The following is a 27725-nucleotide window of genomic DNA, read 5'->3' as shown; positions in this document are numbered from 1 at the left end:
TAGGTTTTTTAAATAATGTTGCTACACCTCTCTGTGTAGGTGTGCCTCCCTCTTTGTGTGTGTAATGAAATTAATAGAAATAAAGTAGCCTATTAATTCTACTATATTTCTACTACTATGATTTCATCATTTACAGCATGCATCGAAGACCAACAGATAATTACAGCACATGCATTTCTGATAATTTATTCCAGCTCTAGCCCTAAACGACAGAGCGCAGGCAGCCCCTCTGTGTCTCTCTTTGCCCAAATGTGCTGGAGTTCCTCCGACCAGAACTGTCGCTGTAGTCACAGGGGCACACTGGATCCTGGAGACTGTTGCTCTTGCCGTGCTTTCCTCAACGTCCGACTGCCAGTGGGAGGAACTTTGACCAACCACCAGTTAGCTAAATTATTTCATAGCGTAATATAGCACTTACTGTCACTTTAGTTTGTTTTTTCATATGTATGTGTGTTGTTTTACATGAAACGAGATGTGGTTTATTTATTTACTAAGTTGGCTGTCGTTGGTGATACAAATATCTTTCATCACACTAGCAATTGGTGAGTTTACTTTTTGAAGTTGTTAGCTACAGTAGCTAGCTAGTTAGCATCGCCACAGCCCCTTCTTTCCCACTCCACCTATCGATTCATGTCAATTCGGCCTCGGCTCGGGTGCAAGCAAAATGACAAATAATCAACAATGTGGCAGAATAAACTTTACTCTACTGACTTGCTAACTAGGATAATAGTTTGAGTTAATTTAGTTAACTAGCTAACAATGCTATGCACATAACGTAGTGTGGCAAATTCCCATAGTTAGCTACAGCTAGTGAGCTAACAGCCAACTGGGTAACTAAGGTTAGTTAGTTAGTTAGCTAGCTAACGTTAGTTGTGATTCACAATCCAATCGAGAGAGTTAAGCAAATCTAACGTCACTTATTTTGAATTGTAAAGTTAATAACGGTAATCACTACAGTAATCCTGCGGCGTTTCATGCAACTGGTGACAAAGTTTACCTAATGTTAACTACCTATTGCTGGTCCATGTTGTTGCGCAAGGGGTTACTAGTAACTAACTAGTTAGCGAGTATCTTCTACCACAACACCGCTATTTGCAAAATAACGTTATTGTAAAGCCAATAATATTACGCAATAGTTGGATAGGAATGTCTGGCATGTAACTGTTCAACTGTTGCCCTAACGTTAATCCTAAATTCCAAGCAGAGTATGTGAGCGGAGTTGAGCAGTCGGAAATCACGCTTGCACACGCTCCGATTTCGCTCCATTCATTAAAATCACAATTTAACAAACACCCATCTATTTCTGTGACTACCTGGACCTACTATTTCGTATTGAAACCAAACCATATTATTTGAATGAAAAGTATTTTAAGACGTGAAAAGATTAATGTAAGAAGCGCTCATCATTTCAAATAGGCTACATGTCGTATTAAACAGCATATACAGTGCATTCGGAAAGTGTTGAGACCCCTTACCTTTTTTCACATTTTGTTACGTTACAGCCTAATTCTAAAATGGATTAAATAAATAAAAATCATCATCAATCTACACACAATATCCAATAAAGACTAAGTGAAAACAGGTTTTTAGAAATGTTTGCAAAAAAAACACACTTATTTACATAATTATTCAGACCCATTGCTATGAGACTCGAAATTGAGCTCAGGTGCATCCTGTTTCCATTGATCATCCTTGAAATGTTTCTACAATGATTGGAGTCCACCTGTGGTAAATTCTATTGATTGGGCATGATTTGGAAAGGCACACACTTGTCTATATAAGGTCCCACAGTTGACAGTGCATGTCAGAGCAAAAACCAAGCCATGAGGTCGAAGGAATTGTCCATAGAGCGCCGAGACAGGATTGTGCTGAGGCACAGATCTGGGGAAGGGTACCAAAACATTTCTGCAGCCTTGAAGGTCCCCAAGAACCTTAAATGGAAGAAGTTTGGAACCACTAAGACTCTTCCTAGAGCTGGCCTCCCGGCCAAACTGAGCAATCGGGGGAGAAGGGCCTTGGTCAGGGAGGTGACCAAGAACCTGATGGTCACGCTGACAGCGCTCCAGAGTTCCTCTGTGGAGATGTGAGAACCTACCAAAAGGACAACCATCTCTGCAGCACTCCACCAATCAGGCCTTTATGGTAGAGTGGCCAGATGGAAGCTACTCCTCAGTAAAAGGCACATGACAGCCCGCTTGGAGTTTGCCTAAAGGACTCTCAGACCATGAGAAGCAAGATTCTCTGGTCTGATGAAACCAAGATTGAACTCTTTGGCCTGATTGCCAAGCATCACGTCTGGAGGAAACCTGGCACCATCTCTACAGTGAAGCATGGTGGTGACAGCATCATGTTGTGGGGTTGTTTTTCAGTGGCAGGGACTGGGAGACTAGACAGGATCGAGGGAAAGATGAACGGAGCATACATTGAGATTCTTGATGAAAACCTGTCCCAGAGTGCTCAGGACCTCAGACTGGGGCGAAGGTTCACCTTCCAACAGGACAATGACCCTAAGCACACAGCCAAGACAACGCAGGAGTGGCTTCAGCACAAGTCTCTGAATGTCCTTGAGTGGCCCAGCCAGAGCCCGGACTTGAACCTGATCGAACTGATCGATTGTGCTTTGTCATTATGAGGTATTGTGTGTAGATTGATGAGGGGGTAAAAAAATAAATATCCATTTTAGAATAAGGCTGTACCGTAACAAAATGTGGAAAAACTCAAGGGGTCTGAACCATTATGCTTTCGGGATATGTCTTTTCAGATTCCACAATGATTATTTAGTTGTGGACACTACATTACTGCACTCCCTCTCTTGCTCTTGGTCCTCATCTTTGTAAGTCACCTTGATTTTGCACCTGTATGTTTTACCAGTTTCTTTATGAAAATATTTAGCGAACTCCATGACAGTAGCTAAAGCAAGGGTCTATAGCAGCACACAAGTAGACTACAAATGCATGCTGGGCCAGGCATGCCCTGAGCTCGTGAAGTGAGCGAAATTAGAGCGGCCAACAAGGCCGACGCTCCAGCCTTTGGGAATCTCGCTCCGCGCTCCAGTCAAATTGGGCACGCTCACTCTGATTCCAAGGACCGATGTTCTGTTTAAAGGCGAATTGGCTCTGGAAGCCAAAAATGGCCAAATACTCCATCTAAATGTGAATCTATTCTCATTTGCGGTACGGTTCTAGAAACGTAAATCCCTCTACTTTCATATCACATCGAAATAATTTCACAAATGCAAAAAACTGATTTACCTTTTTAACTGACTTTAACAGGCTTGTAATAACTTATGGGATATGGCTGGCATATGCCCTTGTTTAAAATCAGTCTTCTAGGCTAGTAGGTTTAGCTGTGCAGATGGATTGAAAAATTATATATTTTTGCTGTACTAAATAAATGTTCATCTGTAAACTTAGATGATAATACTAGTTTGAAAGTGATAGTGAGTGAACCTACTTTTGTCACATAGGCTATTTAGTTTGATCCTAAAATCCAATTTGATTGGACAGCTATTACTTATTATGACGTCGTCTATTTTAGCAACTGTCATCAGGAATAATGTAATAACCAGTCAATTAAGATAGTCCATGTGGATTTACTGCAAATATGTGTCAAAACAGCTCATGAATCTCATGTTCACACAGTGAGTTTGCACTGCAGGCAGTGGGGCGGTAAAACTAAGAGGGGGAGCTGTCCGACGCGGAATCAAAATATAAAAAAGAGAAATGTCTGCCTGTCATGCCTCGCTAGGAGTTCTACCGGCACTTGAGCATAGGGTTCAAAAGTGCACGGCGCTCTGTCCGCATTTCCTCACCGTATGTGTGTAGAAGGCCGGGCGGGCATGGAGTACATTGCCTTGCGTGACGAGATGCAGATTGTTACTGTGTGTGTTTGTATGTGTGCTCTCACCCCCTTCTCTTTGATGTAATTGTTCTGACTTGTTTTAGTGCCTTTGCCTCAAGTAGCCTTTTCTGGAAGCATGTTAGTAAATGGCTGATTCTATCTAGGCTACCTTCAGTTCTTCAAGCGTTATTTTGGGTTGTGTGTGTGTTTACTGCCGTGAATGTTGTTTACTTATTCATCAATCGATCTCATCCCTTGTATGTTACAGTGCAGTCTATGGACAAGCTGGTAAATGCATTTTGTTTGTTTTTTATGTATTTATTAGTACGTCTCTCCTCCTCCCCCAGCTGCTGGCCTGTATTATTTGGCAGAACTAATAGAAGAATACACAGTTGCCACTAGTCGAATAATAAAGTACATGATACTGGTGAGTAGTTTCTCTTGGATGATATCTAACACAGTGACCGATTTTAATTTCCTTGAACACTTTGGCCTACAGTGTAAGAATTCAAAGAACTACCTCTCTACAGGAGCTGATCAGTCTTACAGTCTAAATATCCTTGTCATCTACTTGTACTTCCATCTCTTCTGTACAACTCTCCCCTTATTACTTGTGTTAGGTGACCTACTATTCCCATATGTCCCAGGCTGAGTCCAAAATGTGCACTACCTTCGTCCAGAGCCCTGTCGGCCCTGAACAAAAATATTGCACTGTATGGTGAATAGGGTGGCGTTTCAGATGCATCCTATGTTGCAGAGGGGAGTAGTGCTAATAACGCCCCTGCTCTGTGTACTGTAAGTTCTCTACAGGTGTACTGACGGGGCTGTACCTGTTTGAGGGCTTCCCATGGCTGATGATGGGCTGTGGTCTCTTCACCAACCTGGTGTACTTTGGCCTCCTGCAGACTTTCCCTTACATACTGCTGAGCTCACCCAACTTCATCCTCTCCTGTGGTGAGCATCAGAGGCAGGCAGCTGCTGAGGCAGGAACAAGTGTATAGTAGTGATAGGTTTTCGAGATATAAATGTTTAACATATTGTATTTATCCCTCCTGCATCTCTTTGTCTTTCTCTCCCCTTCTCCCTCTCTCCCTCCTTCCCTCAGTGTTGGTGGTGTTGAATCACTACATGGCTTTCCAGTACTTTGCAGAAGAGTATTACCCCTTCTCAGAGGTAAGTCTGGGACACACAGTCACCCACCTCTGAGATAAGCCTAATCTGTGTTGATCACGCCTGAGCTCTTATGAGCAAATTATTGCAGGGTACATAATCATTTATTTACTTAGCAAATGACATAATGGAACTGTATGAGTGATGGCTCAAATACTCAGGGTTGGGTAGGTTACGTTCTAAATTTAATCTATTACAGTTAATATTTACCTGTCAAATTGTGATCAGTAACATCATTTATGGATTACCCAAACTCAGTAACGTAATCAGATTACTTGCAGTTACTTTTTGATTACTTTCCCCATCATAAGAAGACGTTTTTTTTTTTAGTAATCAGTTACCGTACTCCCCAACCCTGCAAATACCTCACCAAGGGCAAAGACCGTTGCTATGTGTAATGGGAATATTTTAACTGAATAAAGTTAAAATTCAAAGACAGAGGACTCGCTGATTATTATTGTATTCTCTGAACACCGTGATTCTGTAGCAGGTGACAGTCACTGCTTTTTGTTTGGACTTCATACAAGCCTCTCGGGCTGGTGTTTACAGAACAACTGTCTGCTGATTAGGACCTAGTAGTTATAGGCTATATATTCTGCTATGGTCAGGGACAACTCTTAGCCCTAGTCGTAAGCTCTAAGGCCCTGGCCTCTAACCCCTGTAGCTCCTCTCTCCTCAACTCCGTATCTCTTCTCTCCTCAACTCCGTATCTCTTCTCTCCTCAACTCCGTATCTCTTCTCTCCTCAACTCCGTATCTCTTCTCTCCTCAACTCCGTATCTCTTCTCTCCTCAACTCCGTATCTCCTCAACTCCATCTCTCCTCAACGCCGTATCTCCTCTCTCCTCAACAACATAACTCTTCTCCCTGAAGGTCCTGGCGTACTTCACCATCTGTCTGTGGATCATCCCCTTCTCGTTCTTCGTGTCTCTCTCGGCGGGGGAGAACGTGCTTCCGTCCACCATGCAGCAAGGAGGTGAGCTCTTAGGGCTAAGTCTGAAATGGCACCCAGAGCCTTATGATACGAATACTTGGTCCTGTTCAGTAGGGCACACACTTGATGACAACAGAAAACGTTTGCCAGGGAAATAAGCGTTTAATAAAAACGAGTTCAGTTTCATTTTTTCTTCTCCCTTCTGGACCCCACCCAGATATAGCACGTTCAGATATCATATCCCCCCCCCCCCCAGTTGTTCAACTCTAGGCCAACCAGGTTATTTTACTAAAGATAATGTAACTCTTTCTCAACAACTTACCTGGCTAGATAAATTAAACATATTTAAACTTTATTTTTCTTCTCTCCTTCCTTTTTTTTCTCCAGATGACGTGGTCTCAAATTACTTCACCAAGGGCAAGAGGGGCAAGAGGTCCGGCATCCTGCTCATCTTCTCTTTCCTCAAGGAGGCAGTGTTGCCTAGTCGACAGAAGATGTACTGAGGCTCTACCCGGGGGGGGGGGGGTGGTCTGGGTGGGTGGGTTGGTAGGGGTACAAGGGTAGATTTGGGAAGGGACTAAAGGAGAGGAGGAAGAAGAGCTCATCATAGCAGAGCAGACGAGAGCTTCCCGTTATTGCTACGGACTAGCAGCAGTGTGTTTACAGGACTTGTACATCTCTCATTCTCTCTCTCTAGCTCTGTCTGTGTCTGAAATGGCGCTCTATTGCCTATATAGTGCACTATATAGGGAATAGGGTATCCATGTCTGTCTGTGATGATGGTGACTGCCAACAAAGAACTGAAGGCCTCTCTGGCTCCTGTTCTACAGCTGCAGTAGGTGCCTCCATAGGCTCTCTTCTGCATCAGACTATTCTGTTTTTTTAAAGGTTTGTTAATTAAACTACGTGTTGGTATGATACATTTGGGCCGTATTCATTAGTGCACACCGTAGCAAAATGTTTTTCAACAGAAAACTAAAACAAGCGTTTCTTATTGGACAAGTTCAGGTTGTCCCCTCTCCGTTTTAGTCAGTGTTCTTCTGTTTGGTGCCTAATGAATACGAGCCAGGTGGAGGGCAGGTTGGAGAGGGGAACAGGGTTAGCGTGAAACGAGGCCAGACGGGATCACTTGTTTGCGTCCCAAAGGGCGCCCTATTCCCTACATGGTGCACAACTTTTGACCTTTGTCCCATGGGCCCTGGTCAAAAGTAGTGCCCTATGAAGGGAATAGGGTACCATTTTGGGAAGCAGCCCTTGTGTTGTGTGCTGGGTCGCTAACTCCCTACTAGTATGGGTTTGCCTACTAAGCCAATGTTTGTACGTGGCCGCATAGGAACAAATGAGTTTTTTTTGTGTACATCTTTACTGTTCATCAATCATCAACGACGCAATGGTTCTCAAACTGCTCATTCTCTTGAACCGTTCAAAAGAAGAAAAAGAAAGCTTAAATAATACAATAAGTGATTTTTTTGTATGTCAATTGATAAAAACAGGAAACAAACTAACATGCCCACAAATACTTATGAATCTGTGATAAGATCATTTTTGTAGGCTTGTTATGGGTGAATCGGGGACTGTTTGGAGAGAGAAACTGCTAAAGTGATGTGTAGCAATGCTATTAAAGAGGCAGTTATATGGTGTGAGACTCATCACTGATTGGCTGTGTGGAAGATAAATGGTATACAGTGGGGTATGGAATTATTGGATCCCTTGATAAAGATGAGCAAAAAAAACTAAGTAAAAATACAAATACTGAGCTAAATTACAAATATACAGTATATTTATACTAATACAGTTGCTCAGAGAGATTGTTTGACAAGTAACACATAAACAATATAGATATTGGATGCCCTGTTTTCAATATTCCAGCACCCTCCCCTTTGCGAGGATAATGACGCAGACATTTTCTAAATGTTTTATGCGATTGGAGAACACATTGGGAGGGATCTTAGACCATTCCTCTGTACAGAATCCTTCCAGATCCTTGGATCTCTTTCGTCGGCACTTAAGGACTACCCTCTTCAATTCAAACCACAGGTTTTCAATGGGGTGCAAGTCCGGCGACTGAGATGGCCGTTGCAAAAGACTGATTTTGTGGTCAATTAACATTTTCCTTATGGATTTTGATGTGTGCTTGCGGTTATTGCCTTGCTGGAAGATTAACTTGCGGCCAAGTTTCAGCCTCCTAGCAGAGGCAACCAGGATTTTGGCTAAAATGTCCTGGTACTTGGTCAAATGTATGATGTTATTAACATTAACATTAACAAGGGCCCCAGGACCAGTGGAAATAGCCCCATAACATCAAAGATCCACCACTATATTTTACAGTAGGAATTAGGTATTTTCTGTATATGCATTGTTCTTTCGAAGGCCAAACACCATTGGTGTGCCTGGCCAAAAAGCTCTATTTTCATGTCATTTGACCATAGCAACGCCTGGAGTATGCTAAATGGCATTGGCACCTGAATTTGAACTGGTGCTATGGTCATATGACATGAAAATAGAGCTCTTTGGGAACGCACACCAGCGGTGGGTTTGGCCTTCGAAAGAACAATGCATATGCAGAACATACAGTTGAAGTCGGAAGTTTACATACACTTAGGTTGGAGCCATTAAAACTTGTTTTTCAACCACTCCACAAATTTCTTGTTAACACACTATAGTTTTGGCAAGTCGGTTAGGACATCTATTTTGTGCATGACACAATTTTTCCAGCAATTGTTTACAGACAGATTATTTCACTTATAATTCACTGTATCACAATTCCAGTGGGTCAGAAGTTTACATACACTAAGTTGACTGTGCCTTTAAACAGCTTGGAAAATTCCAGAGAATGATATCATGGCTTTAGAAGCTTCTGATAGGCTAATTGACATCATTTGAGTCAATTGGAGGTGTACCTGTGGATGTATTTCAAGGCCTACCTTCAAACTCAGTGCCTCTTTCCTTGACATCATGGGAAAATCAAAAGAAATCAGCCAAGACCTGAGAAAAGAAATTGTAGACCTCCACAAGTCTGGTTCATCCTTGGGAGCAATTTCCAAACGCCTGAAGGTACCACGTTCATCTGTACAAACAATAGTACGCAAGTATAAACAACATGGGACCACGCAGCCGTCATACCGCTCAGGAAGGAGATACGTTCTGTCTCCTAGAGATGAACGTACTTTGGTGCGAAAAGTGGAAATCAATCCTAGAACAACAGCAAAGGACCTTGTGAACATACTGGAGGAAACGGGTACAAAAGTATCTAAATCCACAGTCAAACAAGTCCTATATCGACATAAACTGAAAGGCCGCTCAGCAAGGAAGAAGCCACTGCTCCAAAACCGCCATAAAAAAGCCAGACTACGGTTTGCAACTGCACATGGGGACACAGATCGTACTTTTTGGAGAAATGTCCTCTGGTCTGGTGAAACAAAAATAGAACTGTTTGGCCATAATGACCATCGTAATGTTTGGAGGAAAAAGGGGGTCTCTTGCAAGCCGAAGAACGCCATCCCAACCGTGAAGCCCGGGGGTGGCTGCATCATGCTGTTGGGGTGCTTTGCTGCAGGAGACTGGTGCAGGAGACTGGAGCACTTCACAAAATAGATGGCATCATGAGGAAGGAAAATTATATAATAATATGCCATTTAGCAGACGCTCTTATCCAAAGCGACTTACAGTCATGTGTGCATAAATGTTTACATATGGGTGGTCCCGGGGATCGAACCCACCACCCTGGCGTTACAAGCGCCATGCTCTACCAATTGAGCTACGCAGGACCACATTATGTGGATATATTGAAGCAACATCTCAAGACATCAGTCAGGAAGTTAAAGCTTGGTCGCAAATGGGTCTTCCAAATGGACAATGACACCAAGCATACTTCCAAAGTTGTGGCAAAATGGCTTAAGGACAACAAAGTCAAGGAATTGGAGTGGCCATCACAAAGCCCTGACCTCAATCCTATAGAAAGTTTGTGGGCAGAACTGAAAAAGCGTGTGCGAGCAAGGAGGCCTACAAACCTGACTCAGTTACATCAGCTCTGTCAGGAGGAATGGGCCAAAATGTACCCAACTTATTGTGGGAAGCTTGTGGAAGGCTACCCGAAACGTTTGACCCAAGTTAAACAATTTAAAGGAAATGCTACAAAATACTAATTGAGTGTATGTAAACGTCTGACCCACTGGGAATGTGATGAAAGAAATAAAAGCTTTCAAAAAAGAAATCATTTTCTCTACTATTCTGACATTTCACATTCTTAAAATATAGTGGTGATCCTAACTGACCTAAAACAGGGAATATTTACTAGGATTAAATGTCAGGAATTGTGAAAAACTGAGTTTAAATGTATTTGTCTAAGGTGTATTTAAACTTCCGACTTCAACTGTACCTCATCCATACGGTGTTATGGGGCAATTTTGCTCAAGGATCTGGAAAGATTATGTATGGAGGAATGGTCTAAGATCCCTCCCAATGTGTTCTCCAATCTCATAAAACATTTTAGAAAAAGGCTCAGTGTCGTTATCCTCGCAAGGGGAGGGTGCTGGAGTATTGAAAACGGGGCATCCAATCATTTTGACCCCTATATTTTTTGGTTGATTTTACTTGTTACAATTGCTCAGAGAAAGAGATTTTATTATACACTTTTTTTGCTCATCTTTATCAAGGGATCCAATAATTCCGGACTCCACTGTAAGACTCAATCAATGATTGGCCGTGAGGTAGTTAACATTTTACGTATAAGTCATTTAGCAGACGCTCTTATCCAGAGCGACTTACAGGAGCAATTAGGGTTAAGTGCCATGCTCATGGGCGTTCATCCACTGGCCTGCTGGCCCCCCTACCTCTGCGGAAGCACAGTTCCCGCTCAGCCCAGTCAAAACTGTTCGCTGCTCTGGCACCCCAAATGTGGTACAAGCTCCCTCACGACGCCAGGACAGCGGAGTCACTCACCACCTTCCGGAGACACTTGAAACCCCACCTCTTTAAGGAATACCTGGGATAGGATAAAATAATCCTTCTACCCCCCTTACCCCACCCCACCCCCCAAAAAAAACATATTGTAAAGTGGTTATCCCACTGGCTATAAGGTGAATGCACCAATTTGTAAGTTGCTCTGGATAAGAGTGTCTGCTAAATGACGTAAATGTAAATGGGCTCATCAACAGATTTTTCATCTAGTCGTCTCAGGGAATCGAACCAGCAACCTTTCGGTTAATATGGTGTGAGACTCAATATGTGAACGGTTATGTGGAATTACTTTCCTGGGACGTGTTCACTGGGTATGAATTGTGTAAACACTAAGTAACAGACAAGAAGCATTCTTATTGGACTTACGTTTAGTATCTTCTCCGTTCCAAAACATGTTCTCCCACTGCTGAAGTGAACACGACTCTGCTTTCGCAAGGTACTCTATATTGATTCTGTCCTTTCACTATACGTGTATGTGGTTCTGGGGCTAGCAGCAGTTGCGGGGAGGCAAAAGGTTGAACAGAGGTCAGAACATGCCATCGCTGGGGTGTGAAGTGATTCTCAGGAACAGTGTGAGTGTGTTATGATGACGAAGTAAGCGGACAAAACCACAGCTCCCATCTCCACCCCCTACCTTCTTTTGACAAGCTCTCACCTGCAGACCTAGTCTAGACCCCGAGGGAGTGTCATCAAGAGAGCAGGCCCCCGTTTGTGACAAGTGACCCAGGTTACTGTGGTCTCACCCCTGTGTCACCCCCCCCCTACGCACCCCTCCCTTACCTTCACGCAGGAGACCGAGGAGCTCCAACCACAGAAAAGTAGCTGGAGACTGGTGAACTCAGCTGTTGTTCCACTTATGCATAGCCAGTGTGACATGGGTATGGGGGGAGAGGAGTTATCACGGTGCCCTATAAAGACACAAAAGCACTTAATTGGGATAACAAGCCCAGAGTGGAAAGTTACAGAGTAGTCCTTATTTCTCCTGTATTCAACAACATACACAGTCATATACTAAATACAATACCCATTTGTAACCATTTTCCGGTGTTAGCTCTGACATTGCTAAACAATCCTTGTGCGCCTTTCATAATCTCTGGCAATTTTTATTGGATGAGAATTTGTAAGTCGCTCTGGATTAGAGCGTCTGCTAAATGACGTAAATGTAAATGTAAATATACAGTATTAATGCCACCAGTAATGTTTCTCAAATATCACACCTTTTAATAATAATAATAATACTCCTGATATGCAAAATCTGTTATGTTGTGCAGAACACCACTGTCCAATAGCCTGTGATGCTTTGTGACATAGTAGTCAGTACAGTGTCTCTCCATTACAGTACAGTAAGACTGGGAGAAAGTGGATCTCTTCACCACTTCTTAAGGTAGAAGTTGCCCCCAACCACAGATCTAGGATCAGATTACCCTACCTGCCATTCTAGCCTTAACCATTAGAGGGATGAAAGAGATCTGACTCTGGATCATTGGTTAGGGGCAGCTTCTACCTCCCGCTCCATCCAGTCAGTAGTGGCCAGGCTCCAGCTCCTCAGCCAGGTGCATGGCCACCTCTGTCCAGGGAGAGGTGTTGGGTCCTGGGGAGCAGCCGAGGTGCGGCAGATCCAGCACATGGTTGGGCTGGAAGTGGCTGGGCGAGGCGATCCTTGATGGGAAGGCAGCAGGGAACAGCCCCCTCTGAAGGACATCCCAGGGCAGGTTAGGGACCGACTGGGGGGACCCGTCCCACTTGGCAGTGTACTGGGGACGTCCATCCCCATGGGCCCTGCAGAGGGTCACGCTGCGCCTCAGATCGGGCTCTGGAGGGGACCTCTCGGGCTGGCTGCTCAGACGCACCCCCTGGGGCCGGGAGACAGAGGCCGGGGGGGGTTTGGAGGGGTTGGGGGAGATGTTCCAGGCCTCCCGAGGCGGGGCCCCTGGACGCTGCCTGTGGCAGGCCTTGGTCCTCTGGGTTTGTGGCCCCTGGCTGGGAGGCCTCTGGTCTGGGGAGAGGCAGTGGGCGTGAGCCTGGTTCCACGTGGCCCTAGGCTGGGCCCAGAGGAGGGGGAGGCCTTTCTTATTGGCCCACGCCGTGACCTTCTCTTCCATCAACTTCTGTCTCGCCACCTGAGGGAGTTCACCAAGGAAACATGGACACGGAGGAGAGACAGGTAACAATCGTTAGGAAAAAAGGAATCATTACTTTTTTATTAAATTCAAGTTTTGACTTTTTAACGTTGTTGACAGTGTTGGATCTATGCAACTCATGAGTAACTTCATATCAGTAAAATAGTAACATAGTATCTGTAATAGTAACAGTAATAATAACTGTGTTGTGTTTTTCCACACAGTAGACTTCCACACAGTAGACTAGACAAACCTTCTCTATGCTCTCGGCCCTCCTGTGCATGTTGAACAGGTCCTGCTGAAGGTTCTGCAGCGCCCTGCGTCTCTCCATCTCTCTCTTCTTCTCGCTCTGCCACATAGAGTCCTTCAGAAACCTGGCCACACACAGTCAGTCACATACAGTCAAGTTAAGTGTCACTTCTGTTAAGAGTAAGCAGAGTAAACTCATTGTCTTCTGATAGGTGGCGCCAGTCCAAGGCACCACTCGTCCCTCAACTGATCTACGAATGTCTCTCTGAAGTGGCTGTATTACCTGGTAAGTACACAACCTATTACTACTACTACATCACACCTTTCAAACAAACACACACATCTCTCTCTCTATACCTCTATTTCTCTCTTTCTTTCTCTCTCTCTCACACACACACCTGGCAATCCTTCTGTGGCACCAGATGCGTGCCAGGTCTAGAGGTGTGTGTCCTCTGTTGTCTCGTGCACCAGTGTCTGCCCCCACCTGCACTAGAGTCTCGGTGCACTCCCACAGGCCCTCGGTGGCAGCCAGGTGGAGGGGCGTCAACCCTGTGTCAGTGGCTCTGGAAATGAACCAATACATTACGCTCTTACAGTACATCATCACCACCTTCTTCATCTTCAATGTCATTATCATCATCATCATCGTCATTATAAAGGTAACTCTCATTATAGACATTGTGATAATGTTGTCAGAGCAAGAGATGATGGACCAAGGTTATGTACACGTTTGGCAGGGCTCCGTGCTCCAGTAGGTAGGTGAGGCAGGCATGGGAGTGGGGTCTGCTCTGGACAGTGAGGACCATGTGGATGGGTCTGCGGCCCAGGGGGCAGCTGGCATTTATGTCCACCACTTGGGATGTCAACAGCAGCTTCATACACTCCAACTGCCCATGTAGGCTGGCCACGTGGAGCACCGTCAGACCCTGGTGTGTGTGTACATATAGGTATGCAGGCCAGCACAGTGCACAGTGCACACAGACAGGCACACAAGTGCAGACAGATGGACACAGGCACACGCACACGTGCAGACAGACACAGACACACAGCAGGTCAGTACAGCCACAGATAACATGTTGGAATGCATGAATATAAACAAATGACTAGCACTTCAAGAGATGTAGTTATTTAATTGACATCGATTCAAGCCGCCAACACAGTGCTTGACTCACCTGTTTGTCGAGCTGCGTTGGGAACAGCGCCCGCTTCAGGCTGAGGCGCAGCCAGTCACGGTCCCCGGAGGTGGCCGCCTGGAACATGTCGCTGTCCGGCGGAGCCTTCACCACCCGCCGCACCAGCACCACCCCACCACCTACCCTGGGCTTACTGATGGAGCCCATTATCCAGTCAGTCAATAACAACAATCAGTCCAGGAACAGGTTGAGAATAGGAATAAAAAAACGTTCGTCTTTTATTGTTTTAAAAAGTATAGTTTGATAGTATGAAATAAACTAGTAAGCCCAGGCTCTGCTTAGCCTAAACTTCTGCCAGCATTAAGGCGACTCCTTGCCCTGGGCGGTGCGCCACCACTAGGCTAGGCTACTGCAAGTTGCGCTATAACTTCTGATCAATTGCAGGCACGCAGGATAGGCTACAATGTTACAGTGTTACAACCGGTTAAATTGATAGCTACAAAGTAGTCTAGCAAATCAGGATACAACTTTACCACATAGTAGCCATCTTCAGGTAGATAATTTGCCGCGTTTGTTGATGTGTTCCATGGTTGCTATGGTTATTCTTCACATTGTTCCACTCTTTTTAAGCACAACTCAACACAAATATAGTTAATTATATTTATATTACTCAATAACCCAAAACAGAACATTGCAACAGACACATCGAAACTTTCCTATTTAAAATCAATTTGATTGGAACTCTTACTTTCTTTTTTCAGAATTCAGAAGTTGTCCTTGTAAAAGAGAGTGCAAAATGAATTGAAAACATAGTAAATTCCCCTTTGCGCATTATTAATGTTCCAACACAAGAATATTGACACACTTTCGAGTAATAGTCCATGGCCCATTATCGCAGTCCAGTGTGGAAGACAAATAAATGATGTCAATTTTACTGCGGTTGAATGAAAAGCATGTGTGTGTGTGTGTGTGTGTGTAGAGGCGTGGCTAAGAAACCCCTCGGGTAGAAGGAATCAGGGCCTGATCCTATTGTTTCTGTAATTGTTCCTCACTCACATAGCCTACAGACGACTGGGCTTTGTTTTGTAACGGCTATGAAATGTATTCAATTAAACAAATATCCTAGTTCACAGCAAAGGCAATTCTAGCATACTTAAAAAAGATATACAGTGGGGAAAAAAAGTATTTAGTCAGCCACCAATTGTGCAAGTTCTCCCACATAAAAAGATGAGAGAGTCCTGTAATTGTCATCATAGGTACACGTCAACTATGACAGACAAAATGAGAAAAAAAAATCCAGAAAATCACATTGTAGGATTTTTTATGAATTTATTTGCAAATTATGGTGGAAAATAAGTATTTGGTCAATAACAAATGTTTCTCAATACTTTGTTATATACGCTTTGTTGGCAATGACACAGGTCAAACGTTTTCTGTAAGTATTCACAAGGTTTTCACACACTGTTGCTGGTATTTTGGCCCATTCCTCCATGCAGATCTCCTCTAGAGCAGTGATGTTTTGGGGCTGTCGCTGGGCGACACAGACTTTCAACTCCCTCCAAAGATTTTCTATGGTGTTGAGATCTGGAGACTGGCTAGGCCACTCCAGGACCTTGAAATGCTTCTTACGAAGCCACTCCTTCGTTGCCCGGGCGGTGTGTTTGGGATCATTGTCATGCAGAAAGACCCAGCCACGTTTCATCTTCAATGCCCTTGCTGATGGAAGGAGGTTTTCACTCAAAATCTCACGATACATGGCCCCATTCATTCTTTCCTTTACACGGATCAGTCGTCCTGGTCCCTTTGCAGAAAAACAGCCCCAAAGCATGATGTTTCCACCCCCATGCTTCACAGTAGGTATGGTGTTCTTTGGATGCAACTCAGCATTCTTTGTCCTCCAAACAAGACGAGTTGAGTTTTTACCAAAAAGTTATATTTTGGTTTCATCTGACCATATGACATTCTCCCAATCCTCTTCTGGATCATCCAAATGCACTCTAGCAAACTTCAGACGGGCCTGGACATGTACTGGCTTAAGCAGGGGGACACGTCTTGCACTGCAGGATTTGAGTCCCTGGCGGCGTAGTGTGTTACTGATGGTAGGCTTTGTTACTTTGGTCCCAGCTCTCTGCAGGTCATTCACTAGGTCCCCCCGTGTGGTTCTGGGATTTTTGCTCACCGTTCTTGTGATCATTTTGACCCCACGGGGTGAGATCTTGCGTGGAGCCCCAGATCGAGGGAGATTATCAGTGGTCTTGTATGTCTTCCATTTCCTAATAATTGCTCCCACAGTTGATTTCTTCAAACCAAGCTGCTTACCTATTGCAGATTCAGTCTTCCCAGCCTGGTGCAGGTCTACAATTTTGTTTCTGGTGTCCTTTGACAGCTCTTTGGTCTTGGCCATAGTGGAGTTTTGAGTGTGACTGTTTGAGGTTGTGGACAGGTGTCTTTTATACTGATAACAAGTTCAAACAGGTGCCATTAATACAGGTAACGAGTGGAGGACAGAGGAGCCTCTTAAAGAAGAAGTTACAGGTCTGTGAGAGCCAGAAATCTTGCTTGTTTGTAGGTGACCAAATACTTATTTTCCACCATAATTTGCAAATAAATTCATTAAAAATCCTACAATGTGATTTTCTGGATTTTTTTCTCTCAATTTGTCTGTCATAGTTGACGTGTACCTATGATGAAAATTACAGGCCTCTCTCAACTTTTTAAGTGGGAGAACTTGCACAATTGGTGGCTGACTAAATACTTTTTTTCCCCACTGTACACTACCAGTCAAAAGTTTGGACACACCTACTCATTCAAGGGTTTTTCTTTATTTTGTACAATTTTTTACAGTGAAGAATAATAGTAAAGACATCAAAACTATGAAATAACACATATGGAATCATGTAGTGACCAAAAAAGTGTTAAACAAATAAAAATATATTTTATATTTCAGATTCTTCAAATAGCCACCCATTGCCTTAATGACAGCTTTGCACACTCTTGGCATTCTCTCAACCAGCTTCATGAGGTATTCACCTGGAATGCATTTCAATTAACAGTTGTGCCTTCTTAAAAGTTAATTTGTGGAATTTCTTTCCTTCTTAATGGGTTTGAGCCAATCAGTTGTGTTGTGACAAGGTAGGGGTGGTATACAGAAGATAGCCCTATTTGGTAAAAGACCAAGTCCATATTATGGCAAGAATAGCTCAAATAAGCAAAGAGAAACGACAGTTCATCATTACTTTAAGACATGAAGGTCAGTCAATATGGAACATTTCAAGAACTTCTAAAGTTTCTTCAAGTGCAGTCGCAAAAACCATCAAGCACTATGATGAAACGGGTTCTCATGAGGACCGCCACAGGAATGGAAGAACCAGATTTACCTCTGCTGCCGAGGATAGGTTCATTAGAGTTACCAGCCTCAGAAATTGCAGCCCAAATAAATGCTTCACAGAGTTCAAGTCACAGACACATCTCAAAATCAACTGTTCAGAGGGGACTGTGTGAATCAGGCCTTCGTGGTCGAATTGCTGCAAAGAAACCACTACTAAAGGACACCAATAAGAAGAAGAGACCTGCTTGGGCCAAGAAACATGAGCAATGGACATTAGACCGGTGGAAATGTGTCTTTTGGTCTGGAGTTCAAATTGGAGATTTTTGGTTCCAACCGCCGTGTCTTTGTGAGACGCGGTGTGGGTGAATGGATGATCTCCGTATGTGTATTTCCCACCGTAAAGCATGGAGGAGGAGGTGTTATGGTGTGGGGGTGCTTTGCTGGTGACACTGTCTGTGATTTATTTAGAATTCAAGGCACACTTAACCAGCATGGCTACCACAGCATTCTGCAGCGATACGCCATCCCATCTGGTTTGGGCTTAGTGGGACTATCATTTGTTTTTCAACAGGACAATGACCCAACACACCTCCAGGCTGTGTAAGGGCTATTTGACCAAGAAGGAGAGTGATGGAGTGCTGCATCAGATGACCTGGCCTCCACAATCCCCCGACCTCAACCCAATTGAGATGGTTTGGGATGAGTCGGATGGCAGAGGGAAGGAAAAGCAGCCAACAAGTGCTCAGCATATGTGGGAACTCCTTCAAGACTGTTGGAAAAGCATTCCAGGTGAAGCTGGTTGAGAGAATGCCAAAAGTGTGCAAAGCTGTCATCAAGGCAAAAGGTGGCTATTTGAAGAATCTCAAATATAAAATATATTTTGATTTATTTAACACTTTTTTGGTTACTACATGATCCATATAGTTTTGATGTCTTCACTGTTATTCTACAATGTAGAAAATAGTAAAAAATAAAGAAAAACCCTTGAATGAGTAGGTGTGTCCAAACTTTTGACTAGTACTGTATATATAGTGTCAGTAACATACATAGTCTTACATTGTAAAGCATTTTCTCCATTAAAGTGGTAATCATTTCATCACCGATTTTCCTATCAATGTGGTAAATCATTTCAATAGAGGCCTCTATTTTTCCCTTTAATGTCTATGATAAGCCTACAGTAGGCTATGACATGACATGATACACAAATCTGGCACTTTGGTCCACATGGCATTTGTCTAATTACAAGCCCAATTAACAACATTATATTATGTCCAGGTCAATCTAATCTAATGCCCCTTTGGCCTTCGTTAGGCCGTCATTAGGCAGGATGGAGTGTCTCGTGTCATGATACTGGGAAATGGATACTTCCATAGAACCAATGGGTTCCTATAGTTCAAGCCAAAGCCCTGGGCAGAGGCATTGACAGTGCATCGGGTGGAGCGTGTGTGTGTCTGTGTCTGTGTCTGTGTGCGTGTGTGTGTTGTCATTAACAGTGTATGGCCCTGAGGTTTCAGAGCAAAGTATGAAACGGGTCAATTCTGTATGGAACCAGCCTTGGAGGCCTGCCTCACTGGAACCAGCTGAAACAACCTGGACTCAGGGGTAAACCTAACATAGTAAACAGAAATTCGGGACTCCCAAATGAGTATGGTCTGTTATGTTTGGTATGGTATGAATTTGTGGATGTCCATCATGCATTTCGTATGATATGTTATGAATTCTAATTTATTGTAGGCAACTTTAGCTAGGTGGCTAATGCTAACGTTAGCTAGGTGGCTAGCTAGGCTAGGGATTAGAGTTAGGGGTTAAAGTTAGGGTTAAGGTTAGGGTTAGAAGTTAGGTTAAAGGGTTAAGGTTAGGGTTAGGTGAAGGGTTAGCTAACATGCTAAGTAGTTGCAAAGTAGCTAAAAAAGTAGTACTTGCAAAGTTGTTAATTAACTAAAATGCAAAGGTTGTCTGTGATGAGATTCGAACACGCAACCTTTGGGTGGCTAGACGTTCGCGTTATATGCATACCCATCTACCCATTCATTCCAACCAACCAACCAACCAACCACCCTCCTTTTATTTTAGTAACCATACCAAACGTAACATATAATACTAAATTAAGTGTCCCGGATTTTCATGAACTATGCTATGTCTAGTCTATGAGACCAGGCTGGCTGAGAATGTGACAGGAGAGAGCAGTGGTGTGTGTGTGCATGCATGTGTGCATGTTCGTGCGTGCTACGGTATGGGTGTTTGTGTGTGCACACGTATGTTTGTGGTGATCAATGCTCTCATCAGTGGGATAGTCTGATCATTGATTATTGATCGAGTGAACTCTGTCTATACCCGAGAGAGATGGACCGTGGTTAAATCTGTTAATATTTTGCTAAGTATGTGTCATGGCAACACTGTACCTTCACATGAAACCTGATTGTTTACGCAATTTTTGTTTTTAAACACTGCTGTACTAATTGACTTTTGACACATGTATGTTCCCCTGTCCAGTGATAGCCATTCAGAAGAAAGACTCCCTCTGTATCTCATGCTTGGTCAGGAGAAGCCATACTGTTCGATCTATAAAAATGGAATTCGATGGATACCTGTTCTAGGAGTTTCAATGGTAGAATCCAAATTCTATTTCTATGCTATGAGTTACTATGTGTGTGTATGTGTATGTGTGTTGTGTGGTTCCAAGAGTTACTGTGTATGGGGAGGGACTGTCGTTCAGTACAGGTTCAAGGTCAGGCCGTGGATGGTCAGTGGTTCTGCTCCCAGCTTGACCCTGGAGTCTGCCCGCCAAATGCATCCCTGCCTCAGTGACTTCCCTAGCCTGTCCTTGGCCACATGGTGGGGGTCGTGTGGAGCACTTAGTGCAGTGTGTGTGTATGTGTGCGGTGTTCTGGACTCATGTTTGCTCCTAGCAAAAGTCTCTGGACAGAGACCCTTTCACATGTCAATTTCTGTTTGGCTACACAGATCAGATGCTTGCTTGAGTGGTGTGTGTGTGTATGTGTGTGTGTGTGTGTGTGTGTGTGTGTGTGTGTGTGGATGACATATGCTTCAAAACCTCCCTTCACTGACTATCTATATGACCCCCAGCAGGTTGATCTCTCCAACACTGTAGCACCATTAGATCTGATCTGGGTTTGAAGCTATAGTTACAGCTTAGCAAAAGGCCCATCAGAGCAGTTCAAACCTGCTTAAGGCGGGAGTGAAAATGAGCTCATGTCCTCGAAGCTTGAGAGGCCCGCAGTGGCCAGCTGTGATGCTTTGCCATTGGCTCCCCTTTTCGTCCAATCATCAGTCTGGTCCCTTAGAGGCGGAGTTCTGAGCTTTGGGTGAGCTCACTGAGTGAAGATCGACCAATTAGTCATTCAAACTCAACACTAAAGGAAATACTATGTAGTCAGTCAGTTTTAATGCAAACACGTTTAATCACACACAAACAGAGGCACACAGACTCAGTACCCTTCCCATCCCCAAGCACTCATGCTCTCACTGCTGGTCCATTTGAGAGACACAAAGCCAGTGTGGAAATGTGACTGCAGTGAAAAGATGGGCTCCAGCCTAGGGATGCATTCGCACTGATGTGGAGAGTGAGAGCTAAAAAGGACAGAGAGAAAGAGAGAGAAAGAGAGAGAAAGAGAGAGAGAGAAAGAGAGAAAGAGAGAAAGAGAGAGAAAGAGAGAGAGAGAGAGAGAGAGGGAATGACAGCGAGAGAAAGAAAGAGAAAATGAGAGAAATAAATAAAGAGGAGAGAGATGATGAGAGGAGGGACGGAGGCCAGAAGAGCTTCATAGGCCTCACAGCGCCTTCATATTTTATGAGCCACCTCGTGAGGACCTCGTGCCCTGGGGGCCTCTGAGCTATGTTAGTGTAAGTGCGCTGATGCCCTCGGTTCTCCTCTGTCTCTCTCTCTCTCTTGTTCTCTCTCCTCTCTCTCTTCTTCTCTCTCTCTCTCTCTCTCTCTCTCTCTCTATTGCTCTCGCTATCTCTACCCCCTCTCTCTTTCCTTCTCTCTCTCTCTACCCCCCCCCCCCCCCTCTATATCTCTCTTTATCTCCCTCTCTCTCTCCCTCTCTCTGCTCAGCCAGGCGGCAATGCGTTAATGCATCCTGGCACATTCTGCAGCTCGGAGTCACAATGTGGCCGGGATTTAAGCAGTGACCGCACTGTGACCTCCCTCAGCCTCCACGCACGCACTGCCACTGTACGAGGAGGACGAGACGTGGGTTGAGGGGGGTGAGGAGGGGTGAGACGAGGTGCAGGGGGAGGGAGGGGTGAGGGAGGGAGGGGGGGGCACAGGGCAGAGGATGGCTGGGAGGGGGAGGGAGGTGACTAGAGGAGAGAGGGCAAAGCACAGGGCAGAGGATGGCAGGGTGGGGCAGTGAGAGTGAGAGGGAGGGGAGGGGCGGTGGACATCGTTTCTGTCTCTGTCACCCGGCGGGTGCTATCCAACACAGTGCCAGTGAGACAAATGAAGGACCACGAACTGAGATAGGGAGATGTGTGATACGATGCAATGGGCTGGTTGTTACATTGTAGGCTTTCAGCGCTTGTGTAACCATGTATCTCCATGAGTGCTGAACATTACGTTAGTTAGAGGAGCTAAAGACATGGAATATTAATGAATTTCCTTCAGATAATGTATTAATTGTAAAAACCTATATATTTTGGACCATTGATGATCAAAGGTCTCTTCCAAATGATATGCACTGTATTAGTTTTATTCTGTCTCAGTGAGTGGTGTGTATAGTATACAGTGCGAGTCGCTATACACACTTAGAAAGAAAGGTACTATCTAGAACCTTAAAGGGTTCTTCGTCTGTCCCCATAGGAGAAACCTTTGAAGAACCCTTTTTGGTTGCAGGTAGAATCCTTTTGGGTTCCATGCAGAACCCCTTCAATAGGGGCTTCTACAGTACATGGAATCCAAAGGGGTTCTACCTGGAACCAAAAAGGGTTCTACCTGGAACCAAAAATGGTTATCCTATGGGGACAGCGAAGAACCCTTTTGGAACCCTTTTTTAAAAGAGTGTAGAAAAGAAAAGTGGAGGCCCCTGCTGCGGTCCTATAAGATGCATATTTGATACACGCCGTCGTCTTTCTCGGTCCTCACAGGATAAACATCTCACCTGTTAGGTCCTGCTCTCTCATCAAGATAAACATCTCACCTGTTGGGTCCTGCTCTCTCATCAAGATAAACATCTCACCTGTTGGGTCCTGCTCTCTCATCAAGATAAACATCTCACCTGTTGGGTCCTGCTCTCTCATCAAGATAAACATCTCACCTGTTGGGTCCTGCTCCCTCATCAAGATAAACATCTCACCTGTTGGGTCCTGCTCTCTCATCAAGAAAAACATCTCACCTGTTGGGTCCTGCTCTCTCATCAAGATAAACATCTCACCTGTTGGGTCCTGCTCCCTCATCAAGATAAACATCTCACCTGTTGGGTCCTGCTCTCTCATCAAGATAAACATCTCACCTGTTGGGTCCTGCTCTCTCATCAAGATAAACATCTCACCTGTTGGGTCCTGCTCCCTCATCAAGATAAACATCTCACCTGTTGGGTCCTGCTCTCTCATCAAGATAAACATCTAATCTGTTAGGTCCTGCTCTCTCATCAAGATAAACATCTCACCTGTTGGGTCCTGCTCTCTCATCAAGATAAACATCTCACCTGTTGGGTCCTGCTCTCTCATCAAGATAAACATCTCACCTGTTGGGTCCTGCTCTCTCATCAAGATTAACATCTCATCTGTTAGGTCCTGCTTTCTCATCAATATAAACATCTCACCTGTTGGGTCCTGCTCTCTCATCAAGATAAACATCTAATCTGTTAGGTCCTGCTCTCTCATCAAGATAAACATCTAATCTGTTAGGTCCTGCTCCCTCTTCCATGAGGTCCCTGTGGAGAGCCTGCCATCACGCTCCCATCTCCTCTCTTCTCTCCTCCGCTCCGCTCCTTTTCTTTCCTCCCCTTCCTTTTCCTTTCCTCTTTCTGTTACTTTCCTTTCCTGTCCTTCCCTCTCCACTCCTTTCCTCTTTCTGTTACTTTCCTTTCCTGTCCTTCCCTCTCCACTCCTTTCCTCTTTCTGTTACTTTCCTTTCCTGTCCTTCCCTCTCCACTCCTTTCCTCTTTCTGTTACTTTCCTTTCCTGTCCTTCCCTCTCCACTCCTTTCCTCTTTCTGTTACTTTCCTTTCCTGTCCTTCCCTCTCCACTCCTTTCCTCTTTCTGTTACTTTCCTTTCCTGTCCTTCCCTCTCCACTCCTTTCCTCTTTCTGTTACTTTCCTTTCCTGTCCTTCCCTCTCCACTCCTTTCCTCTTTCTGTTCTGTTTCGTTCTTCTCCTCTTTTCTCTTCCCCCCTTTTCCATCCTCTGTCTTCCTAGCCTGCCTTAGCTGGAGCGCCCAGGAGGGAGGGAAAGAGAGAGAGACAGAGAGAGAGAGAGCAATAATGAGGGAAATAAGATAATAGCTGAGGAGAAGCAGATTTAAAGAGCAACCGAGAATTGCCGCTGGCACTGGGTTGATGAAGAATTGAAGGAGTAAATGAAGAGTGCAATATAATGGACGAAAGAGGCAGGGGTGAGACACAGAGAGAGAGAGAGAAAACAGAGTCGAAGAGAAAGAGTGAGAGAGAACACAGAGAGAGCGGGAAAGGACATATGCGTGTGAGATAGAGAGAGAGAGAGAGAGAGCGAGAGAGAGAGAAAGTGAGAGAGAGAGGGATGGGGCTAGGGCAGTGAAGTCAAAGCTCGGGGTGAACGACAAGGTAAGAAAGACATTTCTCTGAAATGAAAGGTGACCGTGGCCTCTCCTATATGACATGTCAGTCCATGGCCCCACAGGTGAGTGGCATGCACGATGTCTGAAGGTTGAAGGACGAGGGCCCAGTGACTCATCTGCCAATCTGTGCCATGGAGGAAAGGGTGAGGTACAGTAGCAGACAGCAGAACAGTAACACCAGCAATGCTAACCTGTAACCAGGCCCAACGTTTCCAATTCAATTCAATTAAAACTTTATTGTCCCCGCAGGGAGAGTCATTGATTGTGCAGTCAGGAGTAAAAAATGCACACATTAAATCCAGTCCGGACTGTAGCTTAAACTAGAGTCTTCTATCAAATTTCAACCCTTGGCTCCTCTCCAAACCCAGCTACCTCACTAACTGTTGTGTAATGCCGATATGACATTGCTTAAGCTGGTCGTCCTGTGCTAGTTTGATAGTTGATATCTCTTTTGTACAAGAGATTTATGGTGGGGTTTTTTTCTCTCTCCCTCTCTCTCTCTCTCTCCCTCCCCCTCCCTCCCTCATTTCCTTTTGTGATATGATGTCGAAGCTGATATGCTTGAAGGTTGTTCTGTCAATCTGTTGGGTGTTACTAATCTGAAAGTCAGCCTGCCCTGGGCTGTACTGTAGTTCTAGTGTGTGTGTGTGTGTGTGTGTAAGTGGGTAGCAGAGGAGGCTGGTGGGAGGAGCTATAGGAGGATGGGCTCATTATAATTGGCTGTAATGGAATAAATTGAATGGTATCAAACACATCAAACATATGGAAACCACGTTTGACTCCGTTCCATTTATTCTATTACAATGAGCCCATCCTCCTATAGCCTCCACTGGTGTGTACATGTATGTGTGTACGTCGTCACAGGAGGTTTGTGGCACCTTAATTGGGGAGGACGTGCTCGTGGTAATGGCTGGAGCGGAATCAGTGGAATGGTTTCAAATACATCAAACACATGGTTTGATGCCATTTCATTAGCTCCGTTCCAGCCATTATTATGAGCTGTCCTCCCCTCAGCAGCCTCCACTGGTGTACGTGTGTGCGTGCATGCGTTTATGTGTGTGTGTGTGTGTGTGTGTGCATGCGTGCATGCGTTTATGTGTGTGTGTGTGTTTGTGCGTGTATGAACACAGACACCAAGACCCTGCTGAGTAGTGTGGATGGATGCAGGGCATCTATATCCAGGTCACATAGCATTTCCCCTCACCATGGGTTCACCAGAAGGGCATATTACTCCAGAAAACCCCATTGCATTCATATAGCGGGATTGACACTGTAGGAGCCATTTTGGCTTTCTTATGGGCTCATTTAATGTGTTGTGTATATATTGTCGCTGGTTCAAATACCTGAGCCGTCAAGGTGAAAAATCTGTCGATGTGTCCTTGAGCAAGGCACTTCACCCTAATTTCTTCTAGGAGCGCCGTACTACTATGGCTGACCCTGTAAAACAACACGTTTCACTGCACCTATCCGGTGTATGTGACAAGAAAACATATTTTGTATTTTTGTTGTTGCCTGTCTAGGGATGTTTTCACTTGTTTTGTCCCCTTATGAGTCATCCTAACCCGACTGGGTCCCTGTGGTGTGTCCCTTAACCCCTCTGGTAGTGGCAGGGGGCTACCTCAGACAGACGTGAGATTGTGATGGGATCACATTTTATTTGTCACATACACGTGTTTAGCAAATGTTATTGCGGGTGTAGCGAAATGCTTGTGCTTCTAGCTCTGACAGTGCAGTAATATCTAACAAGTAATATCTAACAATTTCACAACATATACCCAATACACACAAATCTAAGTAAGGAATGGAATGAAGAATATATACATACAGTTGAAGTCGGAAATGTACATACACTTAGGTAGGAGTCATTAAAACTCGTTTTTCAACCACTCCACAAATTTCTTGTTAACAAACTATAGGTTTGGCAAGTCAGTTAGGACATATACTGTGTGCATGACACAAGTAATTTTTCCAACAATTGTTTACAGGCAGATTATTTCACTTATTTCAAGTTGACTGTGCCTTTAAACAGCTTGGAAAATTCCAGAAAATGATGTCATGGCTTTAGAAACTTCTGATAGGCTAATTGACATCATTTGAGTCAATTGGAGGTGTACATGTGGATGTATTTCAAGGCCTACCTTCAAACTCAGTGCCTCTTTGCTTGACATCATGGGAAAATCAAAAGAAATCAGCCAAGACCTCAGAAAAAAAGACCTCCACAAGTCTGCTTCATCCTTGGGAGCAATTTCCAAACGCCTGAAGGTACCATGTTCATCTGTACAAACAATAGTACGCAAGTATAAACACCATGGGACCACGCAGCCGTCATACCGCTCAGGAAGGAAACGCGTTCTGTCTCCTAGAGATGAACGTACTTTGGTGCAAAAAGTGCAAATCAATCCCAGAACAACAGCAAAGGACCTTGTGAAGATTCTGGAGGAAACAGGTACAAAAATATCTATATCCACAGTAAAACGAGTCCTATATCGACATAACCTGAAAGGCCGCTCAGCAAGGAAGAAGCCACTGCTCCAAAACCGCCATAAAAAAGCCAGACTACGGTTTGCAACTGCACATGGGGACAAAGATCGTACTTTTTGGAGAAATGTCCTCTGGTCTGATGAAACAAAAATAGAACTGTTTGGCCATAATGACCATCGTTATGTTTGGAAGAAAAAGAGGGAGCTTGCAAGCCGAAGAACACCATCCCAAGCACGGGGTGGCAGCATCATGCTGTGGGGGTGCTTTTCTGCAGGAGGGACTGGTGCACTTCACAAAAATAGATGGCATCATGAGGAAGGAAAATTATGTGGATATATTGAAGCAACATCTCAAGACATCAGTCAGGAAGTTAAAGCTTGGTCGCAAATGGGTCTTCCAAATGGACAATGACCCCAAGCATACTTCCAAAGTTGTGGCAAAATGGCTTAAGGACAACAAAGTCAAGGTACTGGAGTGGCCATCAGAAAGCCCTGACCTCGATCCTATAGAAACTTTGTGGGCAGAACTGAAAAAGTGTGTGTGAGAAAGGAGGCCTACAAACCTGACTCAATTACACCAGCTCTGTCAGGAGGAATGGGCCAAAATTCACCCAACTTATTGTGGGAAGATTGTGGAAGGCTACCCGAAACGTTTGACCCAAGTTAAACAATTTAAAGGCAATGATACCAAATACTAATTTAGTGTATGTAAACTTCTGATCCACTGGGAATGTA

At 44.4% G+C, this 27725-nt stretch overlaps 2 protein-coding genes across 2 annotated transcripts; one reads left to right on the top strand and one right to left on the bottom strand.

The window, feature by feature from the left end:
* Window positions 1-346: 346 nt before the first annotated feature.
* tex261 (testis expressed 261) lies at window positions 347-7582 on the top strand. Its single transcript, XM_084165043.1, has 6 exons — window positions 347-542; window positions 4188-4267; window positions 4641-4794; window positions 4946-5013; window positions 5883-5985; window positions 6331-7582. Exons 1-6 carry the CDS (start codon window positions 473-475, stop codon window positions 6444-6446), a joined length of 591 nt encoding a protein of 196 aa, XP_084021169.1. The 5' UTR covers window positions 347-472; the 3' UTR covers window positions 6447-7582.
* A 4840-nt stretch (window positions 7583-12422) lies between these two features.
* On the bottom strand, window positions 12423-14545 carry ankrd53 (ankyrin repeat domain 53; the record flags this gene model as incomplete). The annotated part of the gene is made up of 5 exons (XM_084165506.1): window positions 14444-14545; window positions 13998-14197; window positions 13670-13834; window positions 13276-13396; window positions 12423-13022 (listed from the first exon to the last, which is right to left on the bottom strand). The coding sequence occupies exons 1-5, from the start codon at window positions 14528-14530 to the stop codon at window positions 12423-12425; spliced, it is 1173 nt and encodes a 390-aa protein (XP_084021632.1). The 5' UTR covers window positions 14531-14545.
* Window positions 14546-27725: the final 13180 nt, after the last annotated feature.

Source organism: Coregonus lavaretus (assembly GCF_964263955.1).
Source record: "Coregonus lavaretus genome assembly, chromosome: 7".
Classification (NCBI taxonomy): Eukaryota; Metazoa; Chordata; class Actinopteri; order Salmoniformes; family Salmonidae; genus Coregonus; species Coregonus lavaretus.
Note: the sequence above shows the minus strand (reverse complement) of the source record. Positions and strands in the feature narration are given on the sequence as shown.